The sequence below is a fragment of the Somniosus microcephalus genome, chromosome 5 (genome assembly GCF_052327205.1).
Source record: "Somniosus microcephalus isolate GS21.2 chromosome 5, FLI_Smic_1.0, whole genome shotgun sequence".
NCBI lineage: Eukaryota > Metazoa > Chordata > Chondrichthyes > Squaliformes > Somniosidae > Somniosus > Somniosus microcephalus.
Window position 1 is genome coordinate 4,755,292 of NC_140991.1, and position 27,173 is coordinate 4,782,464.

Here is a 27,173-nt window from a genome sequence, read left to right on the forward strand (position 1 = left end):
TGTGCCGTGAATTTCTACGATTCTGTAATCTCCAGCACTGATTTCAGCCTGTGTGGCCCTTTGGTTTGTTTTGACACAGCGATCAGTAAACACAAGGAAAGAGTTGCGAGCAAGGTCTGGAATGGGGCGGGAACTGAGATTGGTGTCTCCAGAAACACATGGATCATTCCCGCCACTCAAATACCCCCATGACTGCTGAGTTCAAGAATGGTTGGGTAGGTGCCCAGTTTCCCCATCACACTGCAGGGAGTGTTGAGTGGCCCGAGCCCCAAGTTCATTAGAGCAGGTCAGAGGCTGGGTATTCTGCGGTGAGTGTCTCAACTCCTGACTCCCCAAAGACTTTCCACCATCTACAAGGCAGAAGTAATGAGTGTGATGGAATACTCTCCACTTGCCTGGATGAGTTGAGCTCCAACAGCACTCAAGAAGCTCAACAATATCCAGGACAAAGCAGCCCACTTGATTGGCACCCCACCCACCACCTTAAACATTCACCCCCTCCAGCACTGGCACACCGTTGCTGCAGTGTGCACCATCTACAAGATGCACTGCAGCAACTCACCAAGGCTTCTTCGACATCACCTCCCAAACCCGCGATCTCTTCCACCTAGAAGGACAAGGGCAGCAGACGCATGGGAACACCATCACCTCCAAGTTCCCCTCCAAGTCACTCAGCATCCTGACTTGGAAATATATCACCGATCGTTCATCATCGCTGGGTCAAAATCGTGGAACTCCCTCCCTAAAAGCACTGTGGGAGCACCTTCACCACACGGACTGCAGCGGTTCAAGAAGGCGGCTCACCACCACCTTCTGAGGGCAACTGGGGATGGGCAATAAATGCCGGCCTTGCCAGCGATGCCCACATCCCATGAATAAGTAATTAAATATTTACAGGAGGGAGGGAGCTCGGAAGCGGGGAGATGAAGTGTTGCAGTGGTGAGAATGAAGAATAAGCAAACACTGGAGCAGACGATTGATACTCACAGGAGGAAATGGGAGCTGCAGAATCAGTTAGGGGCCTCCATACACCTCCACCTCACACAGAGTCAGAACTCCCCGAAACGTCGGGAGGACAATGTTCACAAAACGACCGTGCAGGCCGAATGGTGCACAGTAAAATGTCGCAGTCTGTCCCCCAGGAATGGAGGAGATTGTTGCACAGCTGTAAGAGACAGAGTGAGAACAAGGATTACAGTGGGGTGTTAGATGAATCTGGAACACACTCTGCAGATTGTAACCATCACAGGATGTCCTACATTACAGGGGGGACACCACTTTGTATAGATAGACTTGCATTTAGACTTACATTTCTATAGCGCCTTTCATAAGAACACAAGAACATAAGAAATAGGATTAGGAGTAGGCCAATCGGCCCCTCGAGCCTGCTCCACCATTCAATAAGATCATGGCTGATCTGATCCTAACCGCCAATCCACTATCACAGAACCATCTCCTGAATCTAACAGAATTAGACACACAAAATAGGAGCAGGATCAGGCTACACGGCCCCTGGGCCCGCTCCGCTACCCACAGGGCCATGACCGATCCGAACCTAGACTCATGTCCAAATTCCTGCCCGCTCCCCGTAACCCTTAATTCCCTTTACTTCTAGGAAACTGTCTATTTCTGTTTTAAATTTATGTAATGATGTAGCTTCTACAGCTTTTTGGGGCAGCATATTCCATGGACCTACCACCCTCTGAGTGAAGTAGTTCCTCATCATCTCAGTTTTGAAAGAGCAGCCCCTTATTCTAAGACTATGCCCCCTAGTTCTAGTTTCACCCATCATCGGGAACATCTTCCCTGCATCCACCCGATCCAACCCCTTCACAATCTTATATGTTTCAATAAGATCGCCTCTCATTCTTCTGAACTCCAATGAGTAGAGTCCCAATCTACTCAACCTCTCCTCATATGTCCATCCCCTCATCCCCGGGATTAACCGAGTGAACCTTCTTTGTACTGACTCGAGAGCAAGTATGTCCTTTCTTAAGTATGGACACCAAAACTGTACGCAGTATTCCAGGTGCGGTCTCACCAATACCTTGTACAACTGAAGCAATACCTCCCTATTTTTATATTCTATCCCCCTAGCAATGAAAGCCAACATTCCATTGGCCTTCTTAATCACTTGCTGCACCTGCATACTAACCTTTTGAGTTTCGTGCACCAGGACCCCCAGATCCCTTTGTACTTCAGTACTTTCCAGTTTCTTGCCATTAAGATAATAACTTGCTCTACGATTTTTCCTGCCAAAGTGCATAACCTCACACTTTCCAGTATTGTATTCCATCTGCCAAACCTCAGCCCACTTACTTAGCCTGTCGATGTCCCCTTGCAGGTTTTTTATGTCCTCCTCACTCACTACTTTCCCTCCCATCTTAGTATCATCTGCAAACTTTGATAAGTTACACTCGGTCCCCTCCTCCAAATCGTTAATATAGATTGTAAAGAGTGGGGGACCCAGCACTGACCCCTGCGGAACACCACTAATTACTGATTGCCAGTCTGAGAATGAACCATTTATCCCAACTCTCTGCCTTCTGTTAGATAGCCAATTCTCTATCCATGCCAGAATATTACCCCCAATCCTGTGATTTTTTATCTTAAGCAATAATCTTTTGTGTGGCACCTTGTCAAATGCCTTTTGGAAGTCTAAATACACTACGTCCACTGGTTCCCCTTTATCCACCCTATATGTTACTTCCTCAAAGAACTCCAGCAAATTTGTCAAACATGACTTCCCCTTCATAAAACCATGCTGACTTTGTCCTATTAAATTATGATTATCCAAATGTCCTGTTACTGTCTCCTTAATAATGGACTCCAAAATTTTACCTACCACAGATGTTAGGCTAACCGGTCTATAGTTTCCAGCCTTCTGTCTACTGCCCTTTTTAAATAAGGGTGTTACATTAGCAGTTTTCCAGTCTGCCGGGACCTTTGCCGAGTCCAGGGAGTTTTGGAAAATTATTACCAATGCATCCACAATCCCTACCGCCACTTCCCTCAAGACCCTAGGATGTAAGCCATCAGGTCCAAGTGATTTATCTGCCTTGAGTCCCATTATTTTACCGAGTACCACTTCCTTAGTGATTTTGATCGTGTTTAGCTCCTCCCCCCTTTAGCCCCCTGTTTGTCCAGTGTTGGGATATTCTTAGCGTCTTCTACTGTAAAGACTGATATAAAATATTCATTCAGTGTTTTTGCCATCTCCATATTTCCCAGCATTAATTTCCCGGTCTCATCCTCCAAGGGACCAACATTTACTTTAACCACCCTTTTTCGTTTTATATAACTATAAAAACTCTTACTATCTGTTTTTATATTTTTTGCTAATTTACTTTCATAATCTATCTTCCCTTTCTTAATCAATCATTTTGTTATTTTTTGCTGTCTTTTAAAGTTTTCCCAATCCTCTATCCTCCCACTAGATTTGGCTACCTTATATGCCCTTGTTTTTAGTCAAATACTATCCTTAATTTCTTTCGTTAGCCACGGATGGCTGTCTTTTCTTTTACACCCTTTTCTTCTCAGTGGAATATATTTTTTTTGGAAGTTGTAAAATAACTCCTTAAATGTACACCACTGATCATGTATCATCTTACCCTTTAATCTATTTTCCCAATCCACTCTGCTCAATTCCGCTCTCATACCTTCATGGTCTTCTTTATTCAAGCTTAGCACGCTTGTTTGAGATCCAACCTTTTCACCCTCTAATTGAATATGGAATTCAACCATGTCATGGTCACTCATTCCAAGGGGATCCTTTACTAGGACATTTTTAATTAATCCTGTCTCGTTACACAGGACCAGATCTAAGGTTGCTTGCCCCCTGGTCGGTTCAGTTACATACTGCTCAAGAAACACAACCACCAGACGTCTCAAAATGATTTACAGCCAATGAAGTACTTTTGAAGTATGGTCACTGTTGTATGTGGGAAACGCGGCAGCCAATTTGTGCACAGCAAGGTCCCACAGACAGCAATGCGACAATGACCAGATAATCTGTTTTTGTGATATGGGTTGAAGGATAAATATTGGCCAGGACACCGGGGAGAACTCCCCTGCTCTTGTTCGAAATAGTGCCTTGGGATCTATTACGTCCACCTGAGAGGGCAGATGGGGCCTCAGATTAACGTCTCATCTGAAAGAGGGCACCTCCGACAGTGCAGCGCTCCCTCAGCACTGCGCTGGAGTGTCAGCCTAGCTTAATGTGCTCAAGTCCCTGGAGTGGGACTTGAACCCACAACCGTCTGACTCAGTGTCTATATCACAGTAGGCTGCATATTACAACTACAACTTGCATTTACATAGCACCTTTAACGTAATAAAACATTCCAAGGCACTTCACAGGCGCGTTAGCAAACACACACAGAGGTATTAGCACAGGATTGAAGGAGTGCAGATATCTCGGAGGGTTATGGGCCGGAGATAGGGAGGGGCGAGGCCATGGAGGGATTTGAAAACAAGGATGAGAATTTTAAAATCGAGGCTTTGCCAGACCAGGAGCCAATGTATTTCAGCGAGCACAGGGGTGATGGGTGAGCGGGACTGGGTGCGAGTTAGGACACGGGAGCAGCAGAGTTTTGGATGAGCTGAAGGTTATGGAGGGTGCAAGGTGGGAGGTCTGCCCGGAGAGTGTTGGAACAGTCGAGTCTGGAAGTTACAAAGGCATGGAGGAGGGTTTCAGCAGCAGTTGAGCTGAGGCGGGGCGGAGACGGGCAATGCTATGGAGGTGGAAGTAGGCGGCCTTGGTGATCATAGGATAATACAGCACAGAAGGAGGCCATTTGGCCCATCGAGCCTCTGTCAGCTCTTTGAAAGAGTTCTCCAATTGGTCTCATTCTCCCTGATCTTAGCCCAGAGCCAGACAAATGTTTCCACTTCAAGTATTTATCCGATTCCATTTAGACAAAGAAGTCCATGAGCTCCTCGCATTTGTTGTTGGAAGGTGGCTGGTGGAGGCAGGGGAGAAGAGAAGCTGGGGATATCCTTGCATTCCAGGATTATCCTGGAAGAGCAAGCACTGTCGGCAGGGGAGAGCTGGACAATCGATGCAGAGTCTGAGGGAGGAAAGCAGTGAAGATATCTCGGTGAGAAATTTGGTGTGGTACGTGGGTGGACGGTAGATTACGGTGAGTTGTAGATTGTGGTGAGTTGTAGATTGTGAGGATGTGGATTGTGAGGATGTGGATTGTGAGGATGTAGATTGTGGGGATGTGGATTGTGAGGATGTATATTGTGAGGATGTGGATTGTGAGGATGTGGATTGTGAGGATGTGGATTGTGAGGATGTGGATTGTGAGGATGTGGATTGTGGGGATATGGATTGTGGGGATATGGATTGTGAGGATGTGGATTGTGAGGATGTAGATTGTGAGGATGTGGATTGTGAGGATGTGGATTGTGGGGATGTGGATTGTGGGGATGTAGATTGCGGTGAGTTGTAGATTGAGACGATGTGGATTGTGAGGATGTGGATTGTGAGGATGTGGATTGTGAGGTTGTGGATTGTGAGGATGTAGATTGTGAGGATGTGGATTGTGAGGATGTGGATTGTGAGGATGTAGATTGTGAGGATGTGGATTGTGAGGATGTGGATTGTGAGGATGTGGATTGTGAGGATGTGGGATGTGAGGATGTGGATTGTGAGGATGTGGATTGTGAGGATGTGGATTGTGAGGATGTGGATTGTGAGGATGTGGATTGTGAGGATGTGGATTGTGAGGATGTGGATTGTGAGGATGTGGATTGTGAGGATGTGGATTGTGAGGATGCTGATTGTGAGGATGCTGATTGTGAGGATGTAGATTGTGAGGATGTGGATTGTGAGGATGTGGATTGTGGGGATGTTGATTGTGGGGATGTGGATTGTGAGGATGTGGATTGTGAGGATGCTGATTGTGAGGATGTGGATTGTGAGGATGTGGATTGTGAGGATGTGGATTGTGAGGATGTGGATTGTGAGGATGTGGATTGTGAGGATGCTGATTGTGAGGATGTAGATTGTGAGGATGTGGATTGTGAGGATGTGGATTGTGGGGATGTTGATTGTGAGGATGTGGATTGTGAGGATGTGGATTGTGAGGATGTAGATTGTGAGGATGTGGATTGTGAGGATGTGGATTGTGGGGATGTGGATTGTGAGGATGTGGATTGTGAGGATGTGGATTGTGAGGATGTGGATTGTGAGGATGTAGATTGTGAGGATGTGGATTGTGAGGATGTAGATTGCGGTTTGATGCACTTACATCGGGTTGTTGTTGCCGTTATTGACCAGTGAATCTCCGATGCGAATTTGAGCTCCGTTCAGCCTTTGTGGATGCCAATCTGTGTTGGTGATTCTTACAATGAAGACCTTGTAAGATGCCCCTAATTCCACTCTCCACCACGGGTGAGACTGCTTGCGGGTTCTGCTGCAGGACGAATGATAGATTTTGCTGTCATGATTCCCATCAATGGCGTTGTCTGCATCAGAATAATGTGGGTTTGTGGTGGACTGGGTGGCTCGGATCCCAGCCACCAAATTTGCTGAAAATAGAAAGGAGGTAATTGTCACAACCCTGAAAGTAGCACGTCTGTTCTCGGGAAACTGCAAGATCTGTGTCTGTGTCTCATCCCTCAGTCTGTGTCTGTGTCTCACCCCTCAGTCTGTGTCTGTGTCTCATCCCTCAGTCTGTGTTTGTATCTCATCCCTCAGTTTATGTCTGTGTCTCATCCCTCAGTCTGTGTCTGTGTCTCATCCCTCAGTCTGTGTCTGTGTCTCATCCCTCAGTCTGTGTCTGTGTCTCGTCCCTCAGTCTGTGTCTGTGTCTCATCCCTCAGTCTGTGTCTGTGTCTCATCCCTCAGTCTGTGTCTGTGTCTCATCCCTCAGTCTGTGTCTGTGTCTCATCCCTCAGTCCGTGTCTGTGTCTCATCCCTCAGTCTGTATCTCTGTCTCATCACTCAGTCTGTGTCTGGACGAGGGAACTAGATGTAATATCTCCAAGTTTGCAGATGACACAAAGCTGGGTGGGCGTGTGTGCTGTGAGGAGGATGCCAAGAAACTCCAGTATGATTTGGACAGGTTGGGTGATTGGGCAGAAGCATGGCAGATGTAATACAATGTGGATAAATGCGAGGTTATCCACTTTGGTGTCAAAAACAGGAAGACAGATTATCATCTGAATGGCAATAGATTGGGAGAAGGGGAAGTGCAATGAGACCTGGGTGTCATTGTGCACCAGTCGCTGAAAGTAAGAATGCAGGTGCAGCAAGCAGTTAAGAAGGCAAATGGTATGTTGGCCTTCGTAGCGAGAGGGTTTGAGTACAGGAACAAGGATGTCTTGCTGCAGTTGTACAGGGCCTTGGTGAGGCCACATCCTGAGTATTGTGTGCAGTTTTGGTTGCCTTATCTGAGGAAGAATGTTCTTGCCATGGAAGGAGTGCAGCGAAGATTCACCAGGCTGATACCTGGGATGGCAGGAATGAGGTATGAGGAGAGATTGGGTCGATTGGGCTTGTACTCGCTGGAGTTTAGAAGAATGAGAGGGGATCTCATCGAAACTTATAAAATTCTAACAGGACTGGACAGACTAGATGCTGGAAAGATGTTCCCGATGGTCGGGGAGTCCAGAACCAGGGGTCTCAGTCGAAGGATAAGTGGTAGGCCATTTAGGACAGAGATGAGGAGGAATTTCTTCACCCAGAGAGTGGTGAACCTGTGGAATTCTCTGCCAAAGAAGGCAGTAGAGGCCAATTCATTAAATATATTCAAGAAGGAGTTGGATATATTTCTCAAGGCTAAAGGGATCAAGGGATATGGAGAGAAGGCAGGGGCAGGGTGTGGTAAACCACTTTTATCGTTCACTATCGTTACACTATAGTTATCACTGTTATATCGTTACTCTATGGTTATCACTGTTCACACTGTTGTATCACTATACGAGGTCGCCTCTTGTCACGCTGTTATACCTGGGCTGACCACTGCTGACTCCGCCCATGACTCCACCTACCTGCCCAGGTATAAAGGAAGTCGACTGGCTGGCATTCCTCCTTGTTGTATCCGATCACCCACGAGGGTGGGCTCTGTTATTTAGCCAATAAAAACCTATAGTTACTTTCTTAACTCATCGCTTTTCATTGGATGAATTGATAGGTATATCAATTTTATTGGCTAAATTTTAAAATGTCGACACTTGAGCAGCCAAACGACCAGCCAAGCGACCAACCAGACGCCCAGCTACAACAGCCACAGCAGCCGGCCTGGCTGCGAGCCCTCAGACCACCGTACCTGGACCTAAACCCACAGGCAGCAAACTCAGCCCTCGACTTCGAACACTGGCTGAGCTGCTTCGAAGCCTACCTGGGAGAATCCGGCGTGCCTCAGAAATCCATGCTAAGAGTTCTGAACGCCCAAGTGAGCCCTAAAGTATTCACACTCATCCGGGACCTTAAAACATACGAGGACGCCATCAACCGGCTGAAAAGACAGTACCAAACCCCGGTAAATTCCATGTATGCCAGACACCTCCTAAGATCCCGCCCGCAACAGCCAGGAGAGCGCGTGGAGGAATTTTTACGGGTGCTACAAGCACTCGGCAGAGACTGTAACTTTAAAGCGGTAACGGCGGCAGAAAATACTGAAGACAATGTCCGCGATGCCTTCGTGAAAGGCCTGCGGTCCGACTACTCACGGCAAAGACTACTGGAAGCAAGGGACCTCGACCTGGACAAAGCTGCAGCCCTCGCTCTCTCTCTAGAAGTGGCCCATTGGGACCTCGAGGCATACTCAAGGTACTGTAACTCGCGACCCTGGGACTTGGGACCGACCCCGACCGCGATACCCCCCGCAGCAACCCCCCTGGGACCTACCTCAGCGTCGGCGTCCCGGACCCGATCGAGACCGCCACCCCCGGTACCGGCTCCGACATCGGACCCCCGCGATCGGGCCGCCGGCTGCTTCTTCTGCGGCCAGGCGAAACACCCGAGGTCGCGCTGCCCAGCCAGGAACTCTACCTGCTCAAACTGCATGAAGAAAGGCCACTTCGCTAAGGCCTGCAGAGGTGGATCATCAGAGGCCAGCAGTGCCTCATGCGAGCTGTGGGGGCGGCCATCTTCCTTCAAGGCAACAGAGGCCAGCATCCCCACATGTGATTCATGGGGGCGGCCATCTTTGATACAGGCAACCGACACCAGCAGTGCCTCATGTGAGTTACGGGGGCAGCCATCTTCTCCGCCATTTTGTCCAACCTCGTGGGAGACGCCATTTTACCCACCATGCTCGACCGCCACCGTGCCTCTAGACCCGACTACCGCCTCACCCGCAGACTACAGCAACTCGCTCAGCTATACACTAGCCTCCGTCTCACTGGACCAAGCCCGCCCGCATCACCTGTCCAAGTCAATGATGGACATCAGAGTAAACGGCCACGCCACGACCTGCCTGTTCGACAGCGGAAGCACGGAGAGTTTCATCCACCCAGACACGGTGAGCCACTACTCCCTCCCTGTCCTGCCAACGCGCAACCGGATCTCGATGGCATCGAGATCCCACGCCACAGACATCAGCGGCTACTGTGTTGTGACCCTATCGGTTAAGGGTACGGAGTATAAAAATGTTAAACTCCTCGTCCTCCCCCAGCTATGCGCCGCCGTCCTACTAGGGCTAGACTTCCAATCCCACCTCCAAAGCGTCACGCTAGCATACGGCGGACCCCTCCCCCCACTCACAGTCGACAACCAACAGATTTTAAACCGCCCACCGCGTAACACCTGCGGCCTATCCACCCTCAAAGTCCCGCCACCTTCCCTGTTCGCTAACCTCACCCCCGACTGCAAACCCGTCGCGACCAAGAGCAGGCGGTACAGCGCCGGGGACAGAGCTTTCATTAGCTCTGAGGTGCAGCGTCTCCTGAAGGAGGGCATCATCGAAGGGAGCACCAGCCCCTGGCGTGCCCAGGTCGTGGTAGTTAAGACGGGCAATAAGAACCGCCTGGTCATCGACTACAGCCAGACCATAAACAGGTACACACAGCTGGACGCATACCCCCTTCCCCGCATATCTGATATGGTCAATCAGATCGCACAATACCGAGTATTCTCTACCATCGACCTTAAGTCGGCCTACCACCAACTCCCTATCCGCCCTGAGGACCGCCAGTATACCGCCTTCGAGGCGAATGGCCGCCTCTACCACTTCCTTAGGGTTCCCTTCGGCGTCACCAACGGGGTTTCGGTCTTCCAAAGGGAGATGGACCGGATGGTTGACCAGAACGGGCTGCACGCCACGTTCCCCTACCTAGATAACGTCACCATCTGCGGCCGCGACCGGCAGGACCATGACATTAATCTGGAGAGATTCCTCCGTACGGCCCAATGGCTGAACCTCACCTACAATAAGGATAAATGTGTGTTTAACACCTCGCGCCTTGCCATCCTCGGCTGTGTAGTAGAGAACGGAGTCATCGGCCCCGACCCCGAAAGAATGCGCCCCCTCATGGAGCTACCCCTCCCCCACTGTCCAAAGGCACTGAAGAGAACCCTGGGGCTCTTCGCCTACTATGCCCAATGGGTGCCCAATTATGCGGACAAAGCCAGACCCCTCATGAAGTCCACATCCTTCCCCCTTACGGAGGAAGCGTGCGCAGCCTTCTCCCTCATTAAGGGAGACATTGCCAAGGCCACAATGCACGCAGTGGATGAGTCCATCCCCTTCCAAGTCGAGAGCGATGCATCCGACTTTGCCCTAGCCGCCACCATTAACCAGGAGGGGAGACCGGTGGCCTTCTTCTCAAGGACCCTACAGGGCCCTGAGATCCGACACTCGTCGGTCGAGAAGGAGGCCCAAGCGATTGTGGAGGCGGTACGACGTTGGAGGCACTACCTGGCAGGCAAACGATTTACCCTCCTCACCGACCAACGTTCGGTCGCTTTTATGTTTAATAACAAGCTGAGGGGCAAAATCAAGAATGACAAGATCTTGAGGTGGAGAATCGAGCTCTCCACCTATGATTATGATATCTTGTACCGGCCAGGTAAGCTGAACGAACCCCCCGATGCTCTGTCACGAATTACATGCGCCAGCACGCAAAGTGATAGACTTCAGACCCTCCACAATGACCTCTGCCGCCCCGGGGTCACCAGACTTTACCACTTCATTAAGGCCCGCAACCTGCCCTACTCCATCGAGGAGGTCAGGACCATGACCAGGAACTGCCAGACCTGTGCCGAGTGCAAACCGCACTTCTTTAGGCCGGACAGAGCAAGCCTGATCAAGGCCACCCGCCCCTTCGAGCGCCTGAGCATCGACTTTAAGGGGCCCCTCCCGTCCTCTGACCGTAATGTGTACTTCCTCAACATCGTTGATGAGTACTCCAGTTTCCCCTTTGCCTTCCCCTGCCCAGACATGACCAGTACCACGGTCATTAAATGCCTGAACGACCTCTTCGCCTTGTTCGGGTTCCCAAACTATATACATAGTGACCGGGGCTCCTCCTTCATGAGCGAGGAACTCCGTCAGTTCCTACTAGCGAGAGGTATTGCTGCAAGCAGGACCACCAGCTACAACCCCCGAGGGAACGGCCAGGTGGAAAGAGAGAACGCGACGGTATGGAAGGCCGTCCTCTTAGCCTTAAAGTCTAAGGGCCTCCCAACCTCCCGCTGGCAGGAAGTCCTCCCGGCAGCGCTGCATTCCACCCGGTCACTACTTTGCACTGCCATTAACGCCACCCCCTATGAACGAATGTTTGTTTTCCCCAGGAAGTCGACTACGGGAACCACGCTACCAACCTGGCTGACCTCTCCGGGGCCCGTCTTGCTGCGAAAGCACGTGAGGGCCCATAAAATGGACCCCCTGGTCGAGAGGGTGGACCTCCTGCACGCCAACCCCCAGTACGCCTATGTGGCATACCCAGACGGGCGGGAGGACACAGTCTCCTTACGAGACCTCGCACCCTCGGGCACTCCGGAGACACCACCTTCACCCCCCCCCACCACCCCCCCAATTCCAGCCCAGGTAGACGGCATGCCGGAACCCCACGAGCCTTCGCCGACCACGCAGACACCAGCATTAACACCGGATAATGCAACGCCGCCGCTGCGACGATCAGAAAGGCTTACGAGGCCTCCGGACAGACTGACATACCAGAACTGATAGTACACTTCACCCCGCCGGACTCAAATCTAAACAAGGGGTGAATGTGGTAAACCACTTTTATCGTTCACTATCGTTACACTATAGTTATCACTGTTATATCATTACTCTATGGTTATCACTGTTCACACTGTTGTATCACTATACGAGGTCGCCTCTTGTCACGCTGTTATACCTGGGCTGACCACTGCTGACTCCGCCCATGACTCCACCTACCTGCCCAGGTATAAAGGTAGTCGACTGGCTGGCATTCCTCCTTGTTGTATCCGATCACCCACGAGGGTGGGCTCTGTTATTTAGCCAATAAAAACCTATAGTTACTTTCTTAACTCGTCGCTTTTCATTGGATGAATTGATAGGTATATCACAGGGTACTGAATTTGGATGATCAGCCATGATCTCATTGAATGGCGGAGCAGGCTCGAGGGGCCGAATGGGCTACTCCTGCTCCTATCGTCTATGTTTCTATGTTTCTATGTGTCTCATCCCTCAGCCTGTGTCTGTGTCTCATCCCTCAGTCTGTGTCTGTGTCTCATCACTCAGTCTGTGTCTCATCCCTCAGCCTGTGTCTGTGTCTCATCCCTCAGTCTGTGTCTGTGTCTCATCACTCAGTCTGTGTCTGTGTCTCATCCCTCAGCCTGTGTCTGTGTCTCATCCCTCAGTCTGTGTCTGTGTCTCCTCCCTCAGTCTGTGTCTGTGTCTCATCACTCAGTCTGTGTCTGTGTCTCATCCCTCAGTCTGTGTCTGTGTCTCATCCCTCAGCCTGTGTCTGTGTCTCATCCCTCAGTCTGTGTCTGCGTCTCATCCCTCAGCCTGTGTCTGTGTCTCATCCCTCAGTCTGTGTCTGTGTCTCATCACTCAGCCTGTGTCTGTGTCTCATCCCTCAGTCTGTGTCTGTGTCTCATCCCTCAGTCTGTGTCTGTGTCTCATCCCTCAGTCTGTGTCTGTGTCTCCTCCCTCAGTCTGTGTCTGTGTCTCATCCCTCAGTCTGTGTCTGTGTCTCCTCCCTCAGTCTGTGTCTGTGTCTCATCACTCGGTCTGTGTCTGTGTCTCATCCCTCAGTTTATGTCTGTGTCTCATCACTCAGTCTGTATCTGTGTCTCATCACTCAGTCTGTGTCTGTGTCTCATCACTCAGTCTGTGTCTGTGTCTCATCACTCAGTCTGTGTCTGTGTCTCATCCCTCACACACAGACTCACACAGACTCACACAGACACAGGCAGAAACACACAGACAGTCACAAACCCTGGCTGGGCCCATTATCCGCTGGTCTCTATCAGAGCTGTGACTGAGCTCAGGTAGCTGCCAGTCAGGGCCAGTCTAATCCAAGGCGGGCTGCTCCTGCTCTCAGTCACTGAGCACTGACCCAGTCTGACCAGCCCCAGTCTGCATCAATAACCAGAGTAAATGGGAATCAAACGCTGACTGAATCTGAGTCCGATCCTTCATACTCTTCCTGCCCATGTTTGTAACTGGTGGTAACTGACACATGTTAATTTCTTACAATAGCTAAATACTGCGGATGCTGGAAATCCGAAATAAGAACAGAAAACGCTGGAAAAACTCAGCAGGCCAGGCAGCATCCGTGGAGAGAGAAACCGAGTTAACGTTTCAGGTCGAAGAGCTTTCGTCACAACTTAATTTCTTACCTTGTGAGTTTCCAGTGTGAATTACCCCACAGAGAAAGGCCAACACCAGCAGGTAATGGTACTTCATTCTTCTGAAATCACAGAGAGAGGGAACTGTTACTGAGATTGGAAACAGGGATTCGTGAGTTGCAGGGAAACGTCAGTGCCCCTGACTGATTTATATTTATAGTGACTTTCAGGCCCTTCGATATCTCATTGACACCAATCGGTGTCGTATTTTGTCTAACGCTCCTGCAAAGCGCCTTGGGACATTTTACAACCTTCAAGGTGCGATATCAATGCAAGTTGTTGTTGTAGTTGAAGTGCACTCCACCTGCAGGGCCCTGAAGCTGCTGCAGGAACAAGTTTTGCTGCAGCGATACAGAGCCCTGGTTAGAGCACACCTGGAGCACTGGGAGCAGTTCTGGGCACCGCACCTGAGGAAGGATCTAATCACAGAATCACAGAAACCCCACAGTGCAGATAGAGGCCATTTCGGCCCATCGAGCCTGCACCAACACATATCCCACCCGATCCCCGTAACCCCACATATTTAATCCCCCTAACAATAAGGGTCAATTTATCATAGCCAATCAACCTAACCCGCACATCTTTGGACTGTGGGAGGAAACCGGAGCACCCGAAGAAAACCCACGCAAACACGGGGAGAATGTGCAAACTCCACACAGACAATCACCAGAGGCTGGATTCGAACCCGGGTCCCTGGCGCTGTGAGGCAACAGTGGTCTTGGCTGGAGGGCAGTGTAGGTTTACCAGAATGTTACCCGGGCTCCGAGGGGTGGGGGAGTCGAGGACAAGGGGACATAATCTGAAAATCAGATCCAGGCCATTCAGGAGAGAAGTTAGGAAACACTTCTTCACACAAAGGGTGGTCAAAGTGTGGAACTCCCCCCCACAAACAGCAGTAGGTGCGAGCTCAATTAATCATTTTATATCTGAGATCGACAGATTTTTGCTGAACAAGGGTATTAAGGGACATGGAGCCAATATGGGTGGGCGGAATTAGGATACAGATCAGCCATGATCTGATTGAATGGCGGAACAGGTTCGAGGGGCTGAATGGCCTCCTCCTGTTCCTATGTTCCCGTACACAATCTAGGCAGTGCCATAACCCAAATGCTCTTCAGACGCAGGTCCAGCCAATGGCAGTGCTTAAAGCCTGGATGATGGATGAGAGCGTCAGCCGTTACCTGAGCACGAGAGGTCAGGAGCAGCAGCTTAGACCTGTAGTGTCAGAGGCTTCTCACTGCTGTCGAAAAACAGCAGCCGGAAGGAGTCCAACACCAATCCTTGATTCTGGAAGTGAAAAAAGGGCCTTTTGTCTTTGGTGCCTGATCCTCTGGTCAAAGAGGGGCCTGGGCCGGAGGTCAGAGAGGGGCCGAGGGTCAGAGCGGGGCCAAGGGTCAGAGAGGGGCCGGGGGTCAGAGAGGGGACTAGGCCGGGGGTCAGAGAGAAGCCGAGGGTCAGAGAGGAGTTGAGGGTCAGAGCGGGGTCTGGGCCGGGGGTCAGAGGGGGGCCGAGGGTCAGAGAGGGGCCGAGGTTCAGAGAGGCGTCAGGGCCGGGGGGCACGGAGGGGTCTGGGTCGAGGGTCAGAGTGGGGCTAAGGGTCAGAGAGGGGCCAAGAGTCAGAGAGACGTCTGGGTCGAGGGTTAGAGAGGGTTCTGGGCCGAGGGTCATAGAAACATAGAAACATAGAAGATAGGAGCAGGAGGAGGCAATTCGGCCCCTCGAGCCTGCTCCGCCATTCAGTGAGATCATGGCTGATCATCCAAATACAGTACCCTGTCCCTGCTTTCTCCCCATATCCCTTGATCCCTTTAGCCTTAAGAAATATATCCAACTCCTTATTGAATATATTTATGAATTGGCCTCAACTGCCTTCTGTGGTAGAGAATTCCACAGGTTCACCACACTCTGGGTTAAGAAATTCCTCCTCATCTCGGTCCTAAATGGCTAACCCCTTATCCTTAGACTGTGATCCCTGGTTCTAGACTCCCCGACCATCGGGAACATCCTTCCTGCATCTAGTCTGTCCACTCCTGTTAGAATTTTATAAGTTTCAGTGAGATCCCCTCTCATTCTTCTAAACTCCAGCGAGTACAAGCCCAATCGACCCAATCTCTCTTCATACGTCATTCCTGCCATCCCAGGTATCAGCCTGGTGAACCTTCGCTGAACTCCCTCCATGGCAAGAACATCCTTCCTCAGATCCTTTGGGCTGAGGGTCAGCGAGGGGTCTGGTCTGAGGGTCAGAGCTACCTGGGATGGGGGTCGGAGAGGGGCCTGGGCCAAGGGGTCAGAGAGGGGCCAAGGGTCAAAGAGGGGCCAAGGCGTCAGAGAGGGACACAGGCTGGGGGTCAGTGATGGGCCGAGGGTCAGAGTGAAGTCAGAGCCGGGGGTCAGAGAAAGGCCTGGGCCAAGGGCTAGAGAGGGGCCTGGGCCGGGGTCAGATAGGGGCCGAGGGTCAGAGAGGGGCCAAGGGATCAGCAAGGGGCCGAGGGTCAGAGAGGGTCAGAGAGAGACATGTACAAGGGTCAGAGAGGGGCCGAGGGTCAGAGAGAGGCCAAGGGTCAGAGAGGGGCCAAGGGATCAGAGAGGGGCCAAGGGTCAGAGAGAGGCCTGGGCCGGTGGTCAGAGAGAGGCCTGTACAAGGGTCAGAGAGAGGCCTTGGACAAGGGATCAGAGAGGGGCCAAGGGTCTAAGGCCACTTCTTCAAAGCACTCACCAAATTCGACATCTGTCTGGCACTGGGAAGGAAAATGATGCTCGCGAACTGGAACCAGCCACGCGTTGAACACTCTTTCACTCACCTCACCAACAGCCCCTCCATCGTGTGGGAGCTCGCACAGTAGCAACAAGACCACTTTCAGACAACTCCGCCCTGCCGCTGTGCTCTTCTATCTGCTCCCACTTTCTATCTGAAGGAGCTGAAGGAGACCAGGCAGGGTTGGGAGTAAAGCTGGGCCACATTAGTGCCCGGGTACAACAAACCTGGGCGCACTTGATCTGGACAGGTACAGCAGGCCTTGGCACTGATGGAAAACTGGCAGGTGTTCCAAGTGGGATCACTGGATCATTGATCCGCAATGTTGATATTAGCCATCTAGATAAGAGAGCAAAACAACCACTGCCCACCCTGACAGAAATCAGCTAACTCAACGCAGAGCGGGGGCAGAACATGTGCCCCTCCTGCTCCGTACCCTTCACTCCCACACCAGATGCTGCATTTCCTACTGATGTGTTTCCTTGTCAATATTCAGCTGTGATTCCCACCACTCTGCTAATCTGTCAGACGCTGGCAGTGCAGTCAAGGCAGAGGAGACAGGGTCTCAATGGCAGAGGCCCAAGTTGACCAGGTGGCACATGGCCAAGGTGGCCAGCACTCTCCTTTCATGTCTGGCAAAGGCCTCTCAATAAAGCACAGGCTCAGAGCATTGACGTCTCCTCTATGTGCCTGTAAGAGTTCTAATTGACGTGCATTTGGCAGAATCTACCCAGTTCCTGGTGCACAGGCTGGTACTGCATGGGTTAGATACAGAGTAAAGCTCCCTCTACAGTGTCCCATCAAACACTCCCAGGGCAGGTACAGCATGGGTTAGATACAGAGTAAAGCCCCCTCTACACTGGCCCATCAAACACTCCCAGGGCAGGTACCGCACGGGTTAGATACAGAGTAAAGCTCCCTCTACACTGTCCCACCAAACATTCCCAGGGCAGGTACAGCATGGGTTAGATACAGAGTAAAGCTTCATCTACACTGTCCCATCAAACACTCCCAGGGCAGGTACAGCACAGGTTAGATACAAAGTAAAGCTCCCTCTACACTGTCCCATCAAACACTCCCAGGGCAGGTACAGCTCGGGTTAGATACAGAGTAAAGCTCCATCTACACTGTCCCACCAAACACTCCCAGGGCAGGTACAGCACGGGTTAGATAAAGAGTAAAGCTCCCTCTACACTGTTCCATCAAACACTCCCAGGGCAGGTACAGCACGGGTTCGATACAGAGTAAAGCTCCCTCTACACTGTCCCATCAAACACTCCCAGGGCAGGTACAGCACGGGTTAGATACAGAGTAAAGCTCCCTCTACACTGTCCCATCAAACACTCCCAGGGCTGGTACAGCTCGGGTTAGATACAGAGTAAAGCTCCATCTACACTGTCCCACCAAACACTCCCAGGGCAGGTACAGCACGGGTTACATAAAGAGTAAAGCTCCCTCTACACTGTCCCATCAAACACTCCCAGGGCAGGTACAGCTCGGGTTAGATACAGAGTAAAGCTCCATCTACACTGTCCCACCAAACACTCCCAGGACAGGTACAGCACGGGTTAGATACAGAGTAAAGCTCCCTCTACACTGTCCCACCAAACACTCCCAGGACAGGTACAGCACGGGTTAGATACAGAGTAAAGCTCCATCTACACTGTCCCATCAAACACTCCCAGGGCAGGTACAGCACGGGTTAGATACAGAGTAAAGCTTCCTCTACACTGTCCCATCAAACACTCCCTCTTCTGTCCAATTAATTTTGCGGTAGTTGAAATCCCCCATGATTATTATTCTCATTTCCCTAATTTGTCTGCAGATTTCTTCCTCCACCTCCCTTCCACTATTTGGTGATCCTTTATAATCTTTTATCTCTGTCCACATGGATTCTATTTTTGTCTTGCTGATATCTGCGACACTTTTTTCTACTGCCATTATGTTATCCCTAATAAGTACAGCTACTCCACCTCCCCTTTTTCCCTCCCTATCGTTTCTAAATATGCTATACCCTGCAATGTTTAATTCCCAGTCCTGATTTTTCTGCAGCCATGTCTCAGTAATCCCTACTATGTCTGGTTCCTCACAACGCATGATTGGCTCCAGCTCCCCTGTTTTATTACGGACACTGTGTGCATTGCTGCACAGACAGTTTAACTCATTTTTAATAGGATTTCCTCTCACTTTATGTTTAACCATCTTTTTAGATTTCTCTTCTATAACTCTATTTATTCCCTTGCGATGAATGTCCTCCCTTACTTTATTCTTTCCTGTGCTCTCTTTTCCTGTTTTGTTTATATTTAGGCTGGTTACCTTTCTTGTAGATCCCTCCCTTGTAGATATTCGGGTCACAGCGGAAAGTACCTGCTTCCCGTCAAGGACAGAGATTCTTTCCGACTGACTGAGAATATACATCAAACCCAGTCAATTAGTAACATTTATTGTGCGAGAGGAGAGCTCCAGCTGATAGCTGCTACCACTTAACAGGAGGGTAGGAGGTGGCCTTTCGGCCCATCGAGCCTGTACCGGCTCTTTGGAAGATTCCCACTCCCCCACTCTTTCCCCACAGCCCCTGTAAAGTTTCTCAAGTATCCAGTTCCCTTTTGAAAGTTATTATTGAATCTGCTCCACCGCCCTTTCAGGCAGCACATTCCAGATCACAACTCGCTGCGTAAAAAAATCCTCCTCATCGCCCCGCTGCCTCTTTTGTCAGTCACCTTAAATCTGTGTCCTCTGGTTACCGACCCTTATGCCACTGCTTCTCCTTATTTACTCTTTCAAAACCCCCTCATTATTTTGAACACCTCTATCAAATCTCCCCTTAGCCTTCTCTGCTGTAAGGAGAACAAACCCAGCTTCTCCAGTGTCTCCACATAACGGAAGTCCCTCGTCCCTGCAATCATTCTGGTAAATCTCCCCTGCACCCTCTCTAAGCAGCCTTTTAATGACACTCAGTATAAAAGTTCAATCCTTTATACAGGAAACTCTTTGGTATCCGGCACCGACGGGACCGGGATGGTGCAGGTTGATCAAACGTTCCGGATGACGGAGAGGGTAAATCTACTGTGACTATTTTTAACAAACAAAAATTAAAAAAATCAAGAAATGTTCAGTTTACAGTAATTGGGTCCTCACCTACAGAATGTTGTGTTAAATGGATGGTGGAAGATGCTTCATTAAGTACAGTACTGCCAGTTGAGGGTAATCCATAACTCTTTAATTACTTAACAGTAAAACAAAACTTATACAATAATCAGAAGAGACTCCCGGCAGCGCGGGAGAGTCAGACTCCTGTTATTGAGGTGTTCGGACTTCCGACAGCGCCAAGAGGCCGAGTTGTGGCAGTTTGGAGAACTACCCCCACTGACTAACTCGGCCACCGCGGGAGACTCGGACTCGGCAACATTGCTGGTTATTCAGGTGTTGTTTTCGGAGCATGAATTTTGCCGGTTAATAGAGAATTCCAGATATTTAGGTGCCGTTTAAACGAGAGTTTCCTGTATATGAAATATTCTCTAGTTTATCAGTGAGGCTACCAGAATGTGCCCATTGGCGAGGCTATCAGAATGTGTCCATTGTTCATGTCGGATTTCTCTCCCCTAATTTAACAGAGACATTAACCAATGGATTTTAAGGACAGAATAATAGAAATTTACGGCACAGAAGGAGGCCATTCGGCCCATCATGTCCGTGCCGGCCGACAAAGAGCTATCCCGCCTAATCCCACTTTCCAGCTCTTGGTCCGTAGCCCTGTAGGTTACGGCACTTCAAGGGCACATCCAAGTACTTTTTAAATGTGATGAGGGTCTCTGCCTCTCCCACCCTTTCAGGCAGTGAGTTCCAGACCCCCACCACCCTCAGGGTGAAAAAAGTTCTCCTCAACTCCCCTCTAATCCTCCGACCAATTACTTTAAATCTATGACCCTGGTTATTGACCTCTGCTAAGGGAAATGGGTCCAACCTATCCACTATCTCAGTCCCCCATAATTTTATACAGCTCAATTAAATCAATTAAATCTCGCCTCAGCCTCCTCTGTTCCAATGAAAACAAACCCAGCCTATCAAATCTTTCCTCATAGCTAAAATTCCCCAGCCCAGGCAACAACCTCGTGACTCTCCTCTGTACCCTCTCTAGTGCAATCACATCCTTCCTGTAATGTGGTGACCAGAACTGCACGCAGTACTCTAGCTGCGGCCTAACGAGTGTTTTATACAGTTCAAGCATAACTTCCCTGCTCTTATATTCTATGCCCCAGCTAATAAAGGCAAGTGTCCTGTATGCCTTCTTAACCACCTTATCTACCTGTCCCGCTACCTTCAGTAGGTTGGTACTTACTCTACAATTGTAGAGAGGACTTTGAAAGGAGTGCATTCAGTGAATGCACAATAAACTCAGATGTAGCCATTCACAGGGACTGGATTGATGAGTGGGAAAAGCACCCCAACTGCAGAAATAGGTTCCTATTTTGTGCCCTGTCTACTGACTGTAAGCTCTAATACAGATTGAAGATGTACATTGAGGAACAGGATGCTAGGGAAAAGTCCCAGCCTGGATGCACTCCCCGATCCCCAGACTACAATCGGACTGCAGGAAAAGAGATCAGGAAAGCTTGCTCACCTTGTGCAGGATCCTCACAGGTGCTTAGATTGGCGGTTTGATCAGCGTTTATATCACAGCAGCTTAGAGATGGGTCAGTGTGCAACTGGTCACATGCTGCTGGAGCTGGGTTTCTATTGGCTAAAAGTTTGATGCCATTTGTCAATCTTTGGAAGTATCAATTGAGCAAAACACGCATAAAATAGAAGAACAAGAGGAATTCGCAATACATGTCGGACCGTTACCCAGGATGGGGAAAGAGGGAACGGACTGTTTGAAAGGAGAAGTGCAGCGAGACTGAGAGCTCGGGGCAGGGGGATGGGGCGGGGGGGGGAGTGAACCAACCCCTTCACAACACTGGTGAACTGTTGGATCCTGAGCTGAGCTTCTGACCCAGGCCCCAAACTGAGGCCAGGATTATGCCCACTGGGAACCTTGGCCTTTGACCCTCGCAGGTATCTGGAGTCAGGAGGTGGACACTAACTGCCTGCCAATGGTGGCCACCCATGTTGCTGCAGGGGGGAGCGGGGATCAAGGGAGTTGCCTATCTAACAAGGAAAGTCTGGCTGAGGTGTCTGGGATAGGAGGACTTTCGAGGGCCCCCTCAGATTGAAGTGAAAGCTGACCCCTGTGCACCATTCCCCGGCATCCCCTTCCACCACAAAAGAAAGTTTGGCCTCCCAAATCTTGAGGTGGGTCCCACAACCTCCGGTTATTGGAAGGAGCCTTCTGGCCTGAACAGGAGCACCTCTGCCGACCATTTGCTGGATCCCTTGGAGGGCCCGTGATGCAGGAGCCCCAACTCTGGCTCCGTGCAAACATGGTCGATGGACACATTTGTGGGAGATAGAGGCACCGCCCAATGGCCCACCCCAGGAAGCTCACCTCAAGGCCAGGATCTGGTCCCGGCCTAGTTTCTGACTTTTCCGAAAGAATCCTGTAAATTTCTCTCCCTAAACCCCTCTGGGAGTCGCTGCCAGGCTGGCATTTATTGCCCATCCCTAGTTGCCCTGAGAAGGTTGTGGTGGGGCTTCTTCTTGACCCACTGCAGTCATTCTTTGTAGTGGTTTTGATAGAACTGAGGGCCTCGCTGGGCCAATTCAGAAGACAGTTAAGAGTCAACCAGGTCTGGCTCACCCCCCTTGAAAATCCTTCTCAAAACTCATCTCTTTCGGTCACCGCTTTAAACCTCTCCCTGCCTGGTTTAGTGACCATGTTCCTCACACCTCTAGGACTTTAGTTAAAGGCACCATAAGAAGATAAAAAATAGGATTAGAAATAGGCCACTTTTCCCCTCGAGCCTGTTATACCATTCAATAAGATCATGGCTGATCTTGGGCACAAAGCCATTTCCCAGCCTGCTCCCTATAACCCTTCACTCCCTTATCTTGCAAAAATTTGTCCAGCTCCACTTTAAATGTATTTAATGACCCAGCCTCCACCGCTCTCTGGGGCAGAGAATTCCACAGATTTACGACCCACTGAGAGAAGAAATTCCTCCTCATCTCAGTTCTAAAAGGGCGACCCTTTATTCTGAATCTATGCCCCCGAGTTCTATATTCCCCCATGAGGGGAATCATCCTCTCTGCATCTACCTTGTCGAGCCCCCTCAGTATCTTATATGTTTCAATAAGATCACCTCTCATTCTTCTAAGTTCGAATGAGTATAAGCCCAACCTGCTCAACCTTTCCTCATAACTCAACCCCCTCATCTCTGGAATTAACCTAGTGAATCATCTCTGAACTGCCTCCAGTGCAAGTATATCCTTCCTTAAATAAGGAGACCAAAACAGTACGCAGTACTCAAGGTGTGGTCTCACCAATTACAGTCGTCGAATTACAGTAAGCAGACGACGCTTGCATCTGCGCTCACTCAGAGGTCGAACTCCAAACCATCGTCAACACCTTCACCGAAGTGTACGAGAGCATGGGCCTTACACTAAACATCCGTAAGACAAAGGTCCTCTACCAACCTGCCCCCGCCACACAGTACTGCCCCCCGATTATCAAAATCCACGACAAGGCCTTGGACAGCGTGGACCACTTTCCATACCTCGGGAGCCTACTGTCAAAAAGGGTAGACGTCGATGACGAAGTCCAACACTACCTTCAGTATGCCAGTGCAGCCTTCGGTCGCCTGAGGAAGAGAGTGTTTGAAGGCCAGGACCTCAAACCCAGCACTAACTCATGGTCTACAGAGCAGCAGTGATACCCGCCCTGCTGTATGCTTCAGAGACATGGACCATGTACAGCAGGCACCTCAAAGCACTGGAGAGGTACCACCAACGCTGCCTCCACAAGATCCTGCAAATCCATTGGCAGGATAGGCGCACCAACGTCAGTGTTCTTGCTCAGGCCAACATCCCCAGCATCGAAGCTTTGACCACACTCAATCAGCTCTGATGGACGGGTCACATTGTCCTAATGCCCGATACGAGACTCCCAAAACAAGCGCTCTACTTGGAGCTCCGGCATGGCGAGAGAGCTCCAGGTGGGCAGAGAAAATGCTTCAAGGACACCCTCAAAGCCTTCTTGAAAAGTGTAACATCCCCACCGACACCTGGGAATCCCTGGCCCAAAACTGCACAAAGTGGAGGAGGAGCATCCGGGAAGGCGCCGAACACCTCGAGTCTCTTCGCCGGGAGCAAGCGGAAGCCAAGCGCAGGTAGCGCAAGGAGCGCACGTCAACCCAAGCACCCCACCCGCCCGCCCCTTCAACCACCGTCTGTCCCACCTGTGACAGAGACTGTAGCTCCCACATTGGACTCATCAGTCACCTGAGAACTCATCTTTCATGTGGAAGCAAGTCATCCTCTGTCCGAGGGACTGCCTAAGAAGCAGGTACAGTTGTAGCAGGACTTCCCTGCTTTTATACTCCAAACACCTTGAAATAAAGGCCAACATTCCATTTGCCTTTTTGATTACTTGCTGTACCTGCATGCTAACTTTTTGTGTCCCTCTGAACTGTAGCATTCTGTGACCTCCCTCCATTTAAATAATAATTTGCTTTTTTATTTTTCCTGCCAAAATGGATAACCTCGCACTTTCCCACATTATACTCCATCCGCCAAATGTTTGCCCACTCACCTAGCCTGTCCACATCCCTTTGCAGATTCTTTGAGTCCTCTGAACCACTTCCTTTCCCACCCATCTTTGTATCATCCACAAACTTGGCTACATTACGCTCGGTCCCTTCATCCAAGTCACTAATGTAGATTGTAAATAGTTGAGGCCCCAGCACCGATCCCTGTGGCACCCCACTAGTTACCGTTTGCTAACCAGAAAATGACCCATTTATCCCGACTCTCTGCTTTCTGTTAGTTAGCCAATTGTCTATCCATGCTAATAAATTACCCCCAATTCTGTGAGCTCTTATCTAATGCAGTAACATTTTATGTGTCATCTTATTGAATGCCTTCTGGAAATCCAAATACACCACATCTACTGGTTCACCTTTGTCCACCCTGCTCGTTACATCCTCAAAGAACTCCAGTAAGTTTGTTAAACATGATTTTCCTTTCCTAAAACCATGCTGACACTGTTTGACTGCATTATGTTTTTCTAAATGCCCTGCTACTGCTTCCTTAATGAAGGACTCCAGCATTTTCCCAACGACAGATGTTTGGCTAACTGGTCTATAGTTTCCTACTTTCTGTCTCCCTCCTTTCTTAAATAGGGGTGTTACATTTGCGGTTTTCCAATCCGCTGGGACCTCTCCAGAGTCCAGGGAATTTTGTACGGCTGAATCCTGCCGCTGCAGTGGGTGTGTGTGGAGGAGGATGCAGAGAAACTCCAGTATGATTTGGACAGGTTGGGTGATTGGGCAGATGCATGGCAAATGCAGTATAATGTGGATAAATGCGAGGTTATCCACTTCGCTGGCAAAAACAGGAAGACAGATTATTATCTGAATGGCAATAGATTGTGCAAAGGGGAAGTGCAACGAGACCTGGATGTCCTTGTGCACCAGTCGCTGAAGGTAAGCATGCAGGTGCAGCAGGCGGTTAAGAAGGCAAATAGTATGTTGGCCTTCATAGCGAGACGATTTGAGTACAGAAGCAAGGATGTCTTGCTGCAGTTGTACAGGGCCTTGGTGAGACCACACCTTGAGTATTGTGTGCAGTTTTGGTCACCTTATCTGAGAAAGGATGTTCTTACCATGGAAGGAGTGCAGCGAAGATTCACCAGACTGATACTGGGATGGCAGGAATGATGTATCAGGAGAGATTAGGTCGATTAGGCTTATATTCGCTAGAGTTTAGAAGAATGAGAGGGGATCTCATTGAAACTTATAAAATTCTAACAGGACTAGACAGACTAGATGCAGGAAGGATGTTCCTGATGGTGGGGGAGTCCAGAACCAGGGGTCACAGTCTAAGGATAAGGGGTAAACCATTTAGGACTGAAATGAGGAGGAATCACTGCACCCAGAGAGTGGTGAACCTGTGGAATTCTCTACCACAGAAGGCAGTTGAGGCCAACTCATTAAATATATTCAAGAAGGAGTTGGATATATTTCTTAAGGCTAAAAGGATCAAGGGATATGGGGAGAAGGCAGGGACAGGGTACTGAATTTGGATGATCAGCCATGATCTCATTAAATGGTGGAGCAGGCTCGAGGGGCCGAATGGCTTACTCCTGCACCTATCTTCTATGTTTCTATGTTTCTATGTTGCTATGCACCTTCTAAATCCGCCGGTGACGGACAGGTATAGCCGCATGACCGCGGTCTCTGATGTAAGAAAACTACTAGGCACTTGGTCTGAGTATTAAACAAAGCTTTAATCAACTGTTTCACAACATGGAGGTCTAGTTGTGTCCTTCACTAGTTCCTGTTAAAGAATGTCCTGAGCAAGCTGGGCCCATGCCCAAGTATTTATACTCTCCCTGGACAGCGCCACCAGCAGGCCGCCCAGTATTATTTCATACGTCATTTCCACATGAATGACAAGATTCATGTCGTTCTTCCCGCCTGAAAGATTGGAAGTCCGGCGGCTTCCTTCTACCGAATTAATCGGACTAAGAATAGACGCAGTCATTTGGATCTCCATTGGAGGCCAGAAGGCACGTCTCCTCAGACTGTGTTTTGGTCCCTGGGTCGCTTGGTTCGTACCAGTGGGCTGGCAGAGTCCGTGTCGCTTTGATCGACCTGAGGGGGACTGGGGAGATCATGGCTCCGGGTGCGGGCCCCCACAGGCGCAGAGCTGGCTTCACCCTGCTCAGTAGTCGGTGACTGACCGGCGTCCTGGCTTCGGGTGGCCATCCCGCGGGGAGCGCTCTGTTCCCCGGGTTAATCCGGTGGAATAGCTGGCAGATCCCTTGACGTCCCGGGTAGGGCGTCATCCTCAGAGGAGCGCAGGGTATCGGCGTCATTAATATGGATCCCACTATCGATTGGGTCCATGGGACCGGTTGGGCAGGGAGCCAGATCCTGAAGTGACACTGTGGATTCCCGGCCATCAGGGTACCGCACGTGCGCGTACGTGGGATTGACATCCGTCAGTTCCACTTCGTCGATAAGGGGATCACTCTTAGAGGATCGGACGAATCTTCGGAGCAGCACGGGGCCAGGAGCTGCCAACCATGACAGTAGGGATGTCCCATGAGTGGAGCGATGCTGGAACTTGAAGAATCGCTCGTGAGGCGTGACATTGGTGGATGTAGAAAGAAGAGACCTGATGGAATGTAACGCGTCAGGGAGCATAGTTTCCCACTGCTAGTCTGATAGGTTGGGTGACCTCAGTGCAAGACGAAAAGCGTTCCAAACGATGGCGTTGCATCTCGCAACCTGTCCGTTTCCAATAGGATGATACGGTGTCATTTTACTTGTGGCGATTCCCCATTGGGAGAGATAACTTTTGAGTTCGCTTGACATGAAGGAGGGACCCCGATCAGAGTGGATGAAATTGGCCTTACCATAAAGGGAAAAGACCTGATCGAGGCATTTGATCACTGTGGTACAGCAAGTAATCAAAAAGGCAAATGGAATGTTGGCCTTTATTTCAAGGGGGTTGGAGTAT

The 27,173-nt window shown here is 50.0% G+C and overlaps 1 protein-coding gene across 1 annotated transcript in view; it reads right to left on the reverse strand.

Annotated features, from left to right (window-relative positions):
- LOC147116824 (fucolectin-like) overlaps positions 1–21,259 on the reverse strand; it is a 37,552-nt gene extending 16,293 nt beyond the window's left edge. The window contains exons 1-4 of the mRNA XM_085987236.1: positions 21,175–21,259; positions 13,790–13,860; positions 6,258–6,537; positions 988–1,165 (exon numbers count right to left, since the gene is read on the reverse strand). Of these exons, the coding sequence (XP_085843362.1) occupies positions 1,015–1,165; positions 6,258–6,537; positions 13,790–13,856 (498 nt within the window). The 5' untranslated portion in view covers positions 13,857–13,860; positions 21,175–21,259 and the 3' untranslated portion in view covers positions 988–1,014. The remainder of the gene's footprint in view (positions 1–987; positions 1,166–6,257; positions 6,538–13,789; positions 13,861–21,174) is intronic.
- Positions 21,260–27,173: the final 5,914 nt, after the last annotated feature.